At 52.7% G+C, this 11,455-nt stretch overlaps 1 protein-coding gene across 5 annotated transcripts; it reads left to right on the top strand.

Moving 5' to 3' along the window:
- Keap1 (kelch like ECH associated protein 1) lies at positions 1-9,368 on the top strand. 5 transcript variants are annotated; one of them, XM_028763803.1, is made up of 6 exons: positions 1-251; positions 1,537-2,222; positions 5,336-6,021; positions 7,472-7,677; positions 7,990-8,166; positions 8,555-9,368. In XM_028763803.1, exons 2-6 carry the CDS (start codon positions 1,584-1,586, stop codon positions 8,719-8,721), a joined length of 1,875 nt encoding a protein of 624 aa, XP_028619636.1. In that variant the 5' UTR covers positions 1-251; positions 1,537-1,583; the 3' UTR covers positions 8,722-9,368. The 5 variants fall into 5 exon arrangements, with proteins under 5 accessions (XP_028619636.1, XP_028619637.1, XP_028619635.1 ...); XM_028763804.1 differs by having other exon boundaries at positions 1-540; XM_028763805.1 differs by lacking the exon at positions 1-251 and adding an exon at positions 673-763.
- Positions 9,369-11,455: the final 2,087 nt, after the last annotated feature.

The raw sequence follows: 11,455 nt of genomic DNA, 5'->3' as shown, positions 1-11,455 counted from the left end.
AGACCCACGCCCTGCTCCCTCCGCCCGGCACCTGCAGGAAGGACTGGAACCGCCTCTGCGTGCCCGCCGCCCGTTTCCGCCCTCCCGCTCCTCCCACGCGTGCCGCCCGGGACCCCGCAGCACCGCGGCGCCGATCCGAGGCCCCCCCTGGTCCTCCTCGGCTCCTCCCGGAAGCGCGGCGCGTGGCGGCCCGGCGGCGCGGATTGGACGCGTGGCACCAACAGAGACACCCGGGGGGGGGTGGGACGGAGGTGAGCGGGCGCCCGCGGAGGATGCGGTGGGGAACCAGCTCCGGGCGCCGTCCGCGGTCGCGCGTGGGGCCGTGCACGCGGTGGTGGCGGGGGGAAGCGCGTGGTCCCCTCAAGCGCGCACCCTGCCGCCCAGCCCTTGCGCCCGCACAGGGTGGTGGCCCCGGCGAGTAGAGGGTAGGGGTCGCCCGCGGCCGGCGCCCCGGGACTCTTATTGTGACAGGGTGGCGCGCAGTGCTTAGTCACCGTGACCCGCGCGGCGGAGGCGGAGGCAGAGCGCGGCCATGGCGGGGTGAGTGCGCCGCTCCAGGCCGCGGCCCGGGACCAGGCCCTGCGGGCTCTCCAGGCATCAGGGCTGCGCCTCGGAGCGGCGGGGAGGCCGCTGGAGCAGGCACCGGGTACCGGGCGGCCGCTGCACAGCCTCCTGCGCAATGCCAGACCCGAGCTCCGGCAGTGTGGTCACGCGTGACAGTCGTTCACTTACTGGGGCCCCTGGAGCATTTCATCCCCCCACGGTGATCTAATAGACATAACACGCGGGGATGCGACTCCAGGCTGAGCCCCAGGACCTGGGGAGCCAGCTGCAGACCCTCTTTGTCTCCCCCCATCTCCTTTGAAAGCATAACTGTTCCCCTGACCCCAGGTCTCCAAGGGTCTCCTGAATCCTTCCCCGTGGGTGCTCCAGATGCTGCACACCCCAGGACCTCGGTGCTCGCTTAGTGTTTTCTATACAGACCTTGCTTTATTTTCAGGCCTTTTGTGTCTTCCTGCTGTGTTCCTGGAGCTCAGAACAGTTCCAAGTGCATAAATGGCAGGCTCTGTAAATTTTGGTGAGGTGTTGAAGAAAGGAATTTGACATGTTGGATGAAGGGAAGGATGGCGGGAACAGTGAGGAGGTTGGGAAGGGGGTGTGGAGTTTTACAGGCCATTGAGGAGCTGGGTTTCCATTCTTGGGCTCGGTGAAAGGTGTTCGGTGATTTTGAGCAGGAAAAGGAACATGATATGTCCTGAAGGCCCGGAGTTGAGGAGAAGTTAGTTTGAATGGAACCGGGTGTGTCCAGTTTACTTGGCTTGGCAAAAAAACGGCTCTAGAAATCATTGTTTACTCTTGCAAAGAGAAGTCTGGTTGAACATGTGGCAGATACTTTAATCCCAGCCCACGGGAGGATGAGAAGTTCAGGAGCCAGCCCTGGCTATCTAAGACCCTGTCTCAGAAAAAAAAAAAAAGTGGCAGGATTTGGCCTAACCCAGCCTCTGTTCCCAGCCCTGTACTCTTCCCTCCATCCAGGCCCCTAACCGCTATTGGAGGAACTGTATCTTGTCATCAGGAACCCCATGCAGCCCGAACCCAAGCCTAGCGGGGCTCCCCGCAGCAGCCAGTTCCTGCCCCTGTGGTCAAAGTGCCCCGAGGGGGCAGGGGACACGGTGATGTACGCCTCCACGGAGTGTAAGGCAGAGGTGACACCCTCACAGGACGGTAACCGAACCTTCAGCTACACACTAGAGGATCACACCAAGCAGGCTTTTGGCATCATGAACGAGCTTCGGCTGAGCCAGCAGCTCTGTGACGTGACCCTGCAGGTCAAATATGAGGACATCCCAGCTGCCCAATTCATGGCTCACAAAGTGGTGCTGGCCTCCTCCAGCCCAGTCTTTAAAGCCATGTTTACCAACGGGCTTCGGGAGCAGGGCATGGAGGTGGTGTCCATTGAAGGCATCCACCCTAAGGTCATGGAAAGGCTTATTGAGTTCGCGTACACGGCCTCCATCTCCGTGGGCGAGAAGTGTGTGTTGCATGTAATGAACGGGGCGGTCATGTACCAGATCGACAGTGTGGTCCGAGCCTGCAGCGATTTCCTCGTGCAGCAGCTGGACCCCAGCAACGCCATTGGCATCGCCAACTTCGCTGAGCAGATCGGCTGCACTGAACTGCACCAGCGTGCCCGGGAGTATATCTACATGCACTTCGGGGAGGTGAGTGAGGCCTGCGGTTTGGGTTCAATTGTCACAAGAAGTGGGATAGGCCAGCATGGGGCTCTTCATTCAAGGCTGGGGGAAAACTGGAGGGTTTTTTTTTTTTATCCTTTTCTCCCGTAGGGTCTCATGTAGGTCAGGTTGCCCCTAATCTGGTTTTGTATCTGAGGATGACTTTAAAGTCTTGATTCCTATCTCAGTCTGCTGTAGTTACAGATGTTCACCCTCCCAATACTTAAGAGGTACTGGGAATGGAAGCCAGGGCTCTGGGCTCTGCCAGCAGAGCCCCAGGACTTGGTTTTACTTTTGTTTTTAAATCTTTTTTTAAAAATGTATTTACCTTTATTGTAAGTGGATTGGTGTTTTGCCTTAATGTATATCGGTGTGAAAGTGTCAGATCTTGGAGTTACAGATTGTGTTACACTTGTGAGCTGCTATGTGGGTGCTGGGATTTGAACTCAGATCCTCTGGAAGAGCAGCCAGTAGCACCCTCAACTGCTGAGGCATGTCTGCAGCACCTTTGATTTTGTTTATTTATTTTCTTTGACAGTCTTCTTTAGCTGAAGTGTTTTTGTTTTATTTATTTTTGTTTTTTGAGACAGGGTTTCTCTGTGTAACAGTCCTGTCTGTCCTGGACCTCAATTTGTAGACTGGCCTGGCCTTGAACTCACAGAGATCTGCCTGCCTCTGGGATTAAAGGCATGTGCCATCACACCTGGCTATTGAAGCTGCTTTTTTGTTTTGTTTTGCTTTTGTTTTTTTAAGTCCTGTATTTGCTGTCACATTCTGAGTGCTGAGATCACAGGCAAGTAACACCACACTCTGAAAAAGTGTAAAAAAAAAATTACATGTATTGTATGTGTATACATGTACTGATCTTGTGTGTGAGTCAGACAACAAATTTCAGGAGCTGGCTCTCTCTTGCTACCTTATATATGTTTCTAGGTTAAACTTAGGTGGGCCTGGCAGAAAGTGACTTTACAGCCGGGCGGTGATGGCCCACGCCTTTAATCCCAGCACTTGGGAGGCAGAGGCAGGCGGATTTTTGAGTTCAAGGCCAGCCTGGTCTACAGAGTGAGAGTTCCAGGACAGCCAGGGCTATACAGAGAAACCCTGCCTCGAAAAACCAAAAAAAAAAAAGAAAGTGACTTTACCCACAAAGCCACATTGCCGAGCTGAATACTCAGACTCTGAGCCCCTAATCCAAATACAGAGAGGCTTTAGGAACAGGTGAAGATATGCCCTCCAGCACCTCAGCAGCCTGGTTTCTCTGGGGTTAAAAGTTGTGATGGCCAGCCTGGGCTACACAGTGAGACTCTGTCTAAAAAAAAAAAAAGTGTGTGTGTGTGTGTGTGTGTGTGTGTGTGTGTGTGTTGGTGGTGATGTATGCCTTTAATCCCAGCACTCAGGAGGCAGAGGCAGGCAGATCTCTGTGTTCAAGGCCAGCCTGATCTATAGAGGTAATCCCAAGATAGCCAGGGCTACACAGAAAAACCCTGTCTTGATACCCCCCCCTCCCAAGCAGGGGCAAAATCTGATGGACAGGCAGTCAATAGTACCCACCAACCTTACACATGCAGTCTCCAGCTTTGCTGGGCTTTTCCTGGGTTCACATGGTATTGCTTTCATTTTCATTTCTCAGTGCAGGAAGTCCTCAAGGGAAAGTAATAGAACAGTTCTCGGGGAAAGCCTTGGCTCTCGGGTGCCAGTGACTAGAAAAGTCCCCTGGACATGACTGCATTCTGAATATCACCAACCCAAACCCCAAGTCTGAAATGCTCCAAAGCTTTTGAATGCCACTTGTCACCCTCAGGTGGACAGCTCCGCACCTGACCTAACAGGATGGCTGGTCACACACACAGTGACCGCACAGGCATCTTACCATAGTGCATAACATCTCCAGAGGGCCGGGGGTGGGGTGGTCGGTAGAATACTTTCCCAGCATGCATGAAGTCCTGGATTCTATGCCTACCTCACATAAACCAAGTGTGGCTGTGCACACCTTTAATCCCAGTACCGGGTAGGCAAAGGCAGGCAGATCTGTGAGTTGGAGGCCAGCCTGCTCTATATAACAAGTTCCAGGCCAGTTACACACACACACACACACACACACACACACACAGAGCCTTGAAGCTATGTAAGGTCAATATGGACCAGCATAAATGTAGTTTGTTTATTTATTTTGATTTTTGAGACAGCAGGTTGTCATAGCCCGGGCTTTCATCTGAAACCCAAGATTCTCAAGTGTCAGGTTCCCAAGTGCTGAGACTTGACACGGGCCTTGGAGGCTCACTTAAAGTTCTGTTTATACCATACTCTCATTCCTGAGATGTCTCATCATTTGTATGAAATATTCCTACATCTGAAAAAAAAAGATGCCAAGCTGTAATACTGCCTGTCATATTTTATTTTTATTAATCTAAAATTTTTATTGTATTTATTTAGGGGGCAATGCATGTGTCACAGTTCATGTGAAGGTCAGAAGACAACTTGCAGAAGTTGATTCTTTCCTTCCACCGTAGGAGTCCTGGGGGCCAAACAAACAAACAACCCAGTGCCTTTCTGAGCTAGTCAAGGCAGTCACTGCCAAGCCAGAAGACCAGTCCCAGGGTTCCACAGGGTGGAAGGTGAGACCACACCCACTAGACACGAGCATTTCACACACATACATTACAAATCAATAAACAATTAAATGTAATTAAAAATACTTTTTAAAGAGAGGGTCTTACCGTGTAGAACAAGTGGCCTGGAACTCAGAGACATCTCCTGCCTCTCTTTTCCAAGTAGCCATTAATCCGATGCTGGGATTAAAGGCCAGACTAGGTTCAATTATTTGTTTATTTTGACACAGGATCTTACTACGTTGTCCTAGTTGGTCTAGAACTGGCTTATGTTGACCAGTCTGGCCTTGAATTCAGACATCCCCTTGCCTCTGCTTCGCGTGGGATGGGGTATTGATTATAGGAGTGTGCCGCTACACGTAGTTACATATTATTTTTAAAAATTAAAATCAAAATCAATACAGGCGCCTAAAGAGTCCACACTATGGCCTGTGTAATGCCTGGTGGGTGCTCGGCCAGGAGGGCTCCCGGTCTCACCTGAGCTCCCCGCAGGTGGCCAAGCAGGAGGAGTTCTTCAACCTGTCACACTGCCAGCTGGCCACGCTCATCAGCCGTGATGATCTGAACGTGCGCTGCGAGTCTGAGGTGTTTCATGCGTGCATCGACTGGGTCAAATACGACTGCCCGCAGCGGCGCTTCTACGTGCAGGCACTGCTGCGGGCCGTGCGCTGCCACGCGCTCACACCGCGCTTCCTGGAGACGCAGCTTCAAAAGTGCGAGATCCTGCAGGCCGACGCGCGCTGCAAGGATTACCTGGTGCAGATCTTCCAGGAGCTCACGCTGCACAAGCCCACGCAGGCGGTGCCCTGCCGCGCGCCCAAGGTGGGCCGCCTCATCTACACGGCAGGCGGTTACTTCCGACAGTCGCTCAGCTACCTGGAGGCCTACAACCCGAGCAATGGCTCCTGGCTGCGCCTGGCAGATCTACAGGTGCCGCGCAGCGGGCTGGCAGGCTGCGTGGTGGGTGGGCTGCTGTACGCTGTGGGCGGCCGCAACAACTCTCCAGACGGCAACACTGATTCCAACGCCCTGGACTGCTACAACCCCATGACCAACCAGTGGTCGCCCTGTGCCTCTATGAGCGTGCCGCGCAACCGCATTGGGGTGGGAGTCATAGATGGCCACATCTATGCAGTCGGAGGTTCCCACGGCTGCATCCACCACAGCAGCGTGGAGAGGTGAGCACGGCGGGGGAGGTCCCGAAAGGCCAGCACCTGTTCTTGTCCCTGCCTCCATATGAGATTGAGTGGAGGATGCTCATCCTCTGTCCAGAGTTGGGAAGTTCTGGAGGGGCTGTCCCAAACCTATAGGAATCACCTCTGCACACTGGGGACAGTAGGAGTTACTATCATACGTGAATTATGTTGTGCTGCTTATAATTACGTTAAAATGTGTCATCTGAACGGAGATGTAGTTCAGTGGTAGTGCTCTAGTCCCTTTCTAGAATCCATGGTTTAGATCTCATCCCCAGCACTGCCAAATGGCGGGGGGGGCCGGGGCCGGCCGTTCGCGCGGGGGCCCGGGAAAGGACTGGGAGTGTGCCTCAGCTGGCAGAGCAGCAGTGGTTGCCCAGCGTTCAGGAAGCCTTCATAACCTAGTGTGGCTGTACATACCAGCTGTCATCCTAGTGCTTGGCAGGTGCAGGTAGGAGGATCAGGAATTCAAGATTATCTTTGGCTGTATGGCAAGTTCAAGGCCAGCCTGGGATATAAGAGACCCTGTCTCAAGATAGAGAAACAATTCCCCTTCCCTCCTTACCCCCCTCCACACATACAGATTTAGGGCTTGGAGCAAGAGTAAGAAAATGAGAAAAGTTTAAATTTTGTATTTGTAGTGCTGGGAATAGAACCTAGGAACTTTGCATGCTAGGCCAGCCATTCACCTCTGAGCTAACCCCACCTGTAGCCTGAAAATGGAATTTTAAACAAATGCCCTAGGGGCCTCTAATGTGTGTGGTCTATGAATAGGATGGTGGGATGATGCCTCACCCTGAGCGGGCCGCTTTCAAGAAGGACAGGGACACTATTAATAACTCCAGGAACACAGGTATGGACTGGACGCTGCTGGGCCAACCGGGACGTGTTCACCCCATCTCTGGTCATGTTGCTTGGAGGAGAACCATCTGGGAGAACCAGTTAGACTTCTGGATTTGAACACCTGCCCAGATGTTACTTAGTGACCCTGGATGTCCTGCCCCCCGTTTCCGTAGCAAATCTTGTTGTGGTGTGAGACTGTGCATTCCCCTCGGGTTGAAGCGCACAGTGCCGCAGCCCTGCAGGATAAAGCTGCCTAGGCTTAAGGGAACTCCTGTTGCTTTCATAACTGATGACAGTGAGCCTCGGTTTCCTCCTCTGGAAATGGAGCTGCCCCTCCCCCTCACTCCTGCTGACCCCTCACTTCTTGAGAGAAGTGAAGAGATCAGAGCCAAGAGTGGGGCTGTGTGTCCTTCACCCCGGCACTGGGAGACCAAAGCAGGAGATCACGGAGAGGCCAAGGCTAGCTTGGACTATGTAGCAGGATTCTATCTCCAGAAAAACACTAAAAATAAAAAGTGCTAGTAGATGGTGGACCTTGGTGTAAGGAAGTCCAGCGTAGCCTGGTGACCATGGGGTATTATGTCCTTTGCAGATATGAGCCAGATCGGGACGAGTGGCACCTAGTCGCGCCAATGTTGACACGGAGGATCGGAGTGGGTGTGGCAGTGCTCAACCGCTTGCTGTATGCAGTGGGGGGCTTTGATGGGACTAACAGGCTTAACTCTGCAGAATGTTACTATCCTGAGAGGAATGAGTGGCGGATGATTACACCAATGAATACCATCCGAAGTGGGGCCGGTGAGTGGGGCATGGGGTAAAGACACATCCAGCCCAGTGAGGAAGGGCTTCCTTTATCTGCGCCCCTCCCTGTAGCCCAGGAGTCTACAAGCCTCCTCCCAGTTTGTTTTTGTTTTGAGTAAGGGTCATTCATACCTGAGGTTGACCTAGAAGTCCTTCTGTAGGTGAGGCTGACTTTGACCTCCTGATCCTCCTACCCTAGTTTCTCCAGTAGTGGAGGGAAGGGCGGTGGCTACTAAGGTCCCTTGTCCAGTGGCACCACTCCCCCCTAGACCAGCCTCACAGTGAGTCTCACTGTGTGCTTTCATTTAGGGGTCTGCGTGCTGCACAACTGTATCTATGCTGCAGGGGGCTACGATGGGCAGGACCAGCTAAACAGCGTGGAGCGCTACGACGTGGAGACAGAGGCCTGGACTTTCGTAGCCCCCATGAAGCATCGCCGGAGCGCGCTGGGGATTACTGTGCACCAGGGCAGGATCTACGTCCTCGGTGAGGCCCTTGGAGTCTGGGGCAGGGTGCAAACATCCTTAGGTGTCCATATCTTTTCTTTTTCAAGTTTTGGTGCTGAGTATAGAAGCCAGAGACTGCTGATTGTGTGGCACGTGTTCTTTAATTGTGCCACGCTCCACTGGGGGCTTCTGGGCTGCAGCAACTCTACCACTGAGCCCCTCCCCACCGCTCTTATTACACTTCCCGCCCTGCACCCCACCTTCACTGGGAAGTCTAGGCCAGAGCTCTACCACTGAGCCACATTCCATCCCCTCCCTATCCATCGCAAACAGGTGGCTTCTTTCCCTTCTGTTCTCTACCACCAGTTTCATTAGTGGTGGGCTGAGCCCTCTGAGGGGGGTGACCATTCTCTTCACTCTCCCTGCAGGAGGCTACGATGGCCACACTTTTCTGGACAGTGTGGAATGCTATGACCCAGACAGTGACACCTGGAGTGAGGTGACCCGAATGACATCTGGCCGCAGTGGGGTGGGCGTTGCCGTCACCATGGAACCCTGTCGGAAGCAAATTGATCAACAAAACTGTACCTGCTGAACCACTTGGAATACCTGAGCACTGACAACAAGACAGAAAAAGAGTCTGTGTATTGCTGCTGTCTCTGTACTAAAGAAAAAAGAAGAAAACAAACCACAAACAGAAAACACAGGGCAGAAGAGGCAGCAGCAGAAGTCACCTCTTCTTCCAGGAAGGGCAGCTGGGATGTCTTGTCAAGGATCTTGTGGAAGACCAGAACTCAGATCTACGGGCCCCTCTGTCATAGCCCTGGAGCATCCGAGCCTGCCATGGGAGGGGGACCCTCACAGGTGAGAGGCCCCACCACCAGCACCCAGAACCCCTTTCAGGGGGGACTGGCAAAGCAGGAGGTCATGTGTGTTTTCTTTGTTTCCTGCAACTTGGTGATCAATTCCAGGGGACAAGGAGAAGAAGGGACAGGTGAAGCCAAGGGGCTGAGACTCCCTCTGGAGTCGGGGCCCTGGGGACAAGCCTGTGCAGAGACGCCTCTGGGCTGTAAGCCCTGGACAGCTATTTTATTAAATAACCCTGTACCTTTCTCATGGGAATAAAGAATGGAGTAGGCAGTGTCTTGCACACAGGTCCTCAGAGGGCGGTTGGAATCCCTCAGGGAGAGGCAGCTCTTGTATTGAAATACACACAGGTCCTGATGGGGCTGGTATCTGACACCCTCTGTTGTATCTGCTTGCCATTGTACATTCTGCTTACAAAGGGCACCCTGCTCCCCCATGGGACACACAGTTTCAGTTTCAGGGCATTAGAAGCCAATGATTTAACTTCTGGTGCCACTTCTCCTGGGGCCTCCTGTGTTTTGCTTTATTTTGAGACGGGGCTCATGTAGTCCAGGATGGCCTTCAGTTCAGGCCCTGAACTCCTGACCCTGCCACCTGCCCCAGGCCCCTGAGTGCTGGGGTTACACCTGTATTCCACCATGCCTGGTTCCTGCTTCTCCTTTTTGTATCCAAGTAGAAAAATAAGATTTCTGGGACGTTGGGTATGGCTCAGTGGCTCAGAGCTAACCTGGCATGTATGACCCCCCGGGTTCCATCCCTAGCACTGTAAACTAGGCATGGTGGATCGCACCTGTAATCATAGCAGCAGGGGACAGAACAGGCAGATAAATTCAGAGTCATGCTGGAGTACATACATCACCAAGGCAAGGCCAGCCTGGCCAACCGAGACCTTGTGACACACGCCTTTAATCCCTGCACTTTGGAGGCAAGCAGATCTCTGCCAAGTTTGAGCCCAGCCTGGTCTTCAGAGTGAATTCCAGGATAGGCAGGGCTGTTATACAGAGAAACTGTCTCCAAAAAAAAGAAAAACAAAACAAAAAAGCATGTGTAACCAACCATGCTGGGCTCTTGGGAAAATTTTTAAAAGCACCAGAAGAAAGGAAACTCTGGGTCATGCTGAGCTATCTGTAGAGCTGGAAGCTACACTGGGCTACAGGAGACAAGGTCAACAAAGTGCACACCTTTGATCCCAGGAGCTGGAGATGGTTCAGCAGTTATGAGCACTTGCTGCTTTTCCAGAGGCTCAGCTTTCATTCCCAGTACTCAGGCTGGATGCCTCACAGACACTGCTGTCTCCATCTCCAGTGGCTCCCTTTCAGTAATTTCTTTAGATGTCTTCATATGCAAAGTATAGCTTGGAATGGTGGCACAAAACTGTGACCCCAGTGATGGAAAGCTGAGGCAGGAGGATTGTGACTTCAAGGCCAGCCTGGGCTACACAGCAAGATTCTCTCTCCTAGATGTGGTGGCACACACGTTTAATCCCAGTGCTGGGAAGGGGCAGGCAGATCTCTGAATTCCAGCCCAAGCTACGTGGTGAGACCATGCCACACAACACAGGAATGTCCACACATTAGGCTAGAAAGCTGGCTTCTTGGTTCTTCCCACAGATCAGAGCCTGGTTCATAACCAGAGCCGTCCGTGAGGCACCTGTCCACAAATGTATGGACAAACACACAGCTGTATATACCTAAAAAGTCTGTCAAAGAGCTGGAAATGAAGCTCGATAGAGCCCTTGCAGACAGGTGTGGCGGTGCACACCTTTGATCCCAACACTTGGGAGGCAGAAACACATGGATCTCTGTAGTTTGGGACCAGCCTGGTCTTCATAAAGAGACCTGTTTCAAAACAAGACAGCACATGCCAGCCTCTGCCCTAGAATCCTTCAGTGAGGAGCCGGGGTAAGAATGCTCATTCTGTAAGCAAGAGGATGTGAATCTGAACTCCCAGCAGCCATGCATGTGACCCCAGCACTGGAGGCAAAGATAACGCCGCCACACCAGCCAGCCTGGTTGAAATGGTAAATTTCAGAGAGATCATTGGGGAGGGAGGGAGGGAGAGAGAGAGAGAAGAAAACACCAGCATTTCTCTGTCTTCCACCTCTATAAAAATTTGAGAATTAACATAGAGGGGGGGAGAGAGAAAGAAGAAAGAGAAGTGCTGGGGGGGGGGGTGCTGTTAAGAGAACCGACTGCTCTGCACACGACCCGGGTTCAGTCCCTAGCATGTACATCACAACTACCTGGGACCCTTCAGCCCTGTGGGGTCTGATGCCTTCTGGCCTGGATAGGCTCCTGTATGCTTGTGCTACATGTGAACTCACAAAAGCACACATACATTTTAAAAAATTTTTTTAAAGAGAGAAGGGAGTGGAGAGGATTTATATGACTGGCAGGATGTCTGCAGCATGATTGGTTTGCAGGGTCTAGAAGGAAGGGAAGAGAGGGAAGCAGGAGGGAACT

Source organism: Grammomys surdaster, unplaced genomic scaffold (assembly GCF_004785775.1).
Source record: "Grammomys surdaster isolate TR1022 unplaced genomic scaffold, NIH_TR_1.0 140, whole genome shotgun sequence".
NCBI classification, from domain to species: domain Eukaryota; kingdom Metazoa; phylum Chordata; class Mammalia; order Rodentia; family Muridae; genus Grammomys; species Grammomys surdaster.
Note: the sequence above shows the minus strand (reverse complement) of the source record. Positions and strands in the feature narration are given on the sequence as shown.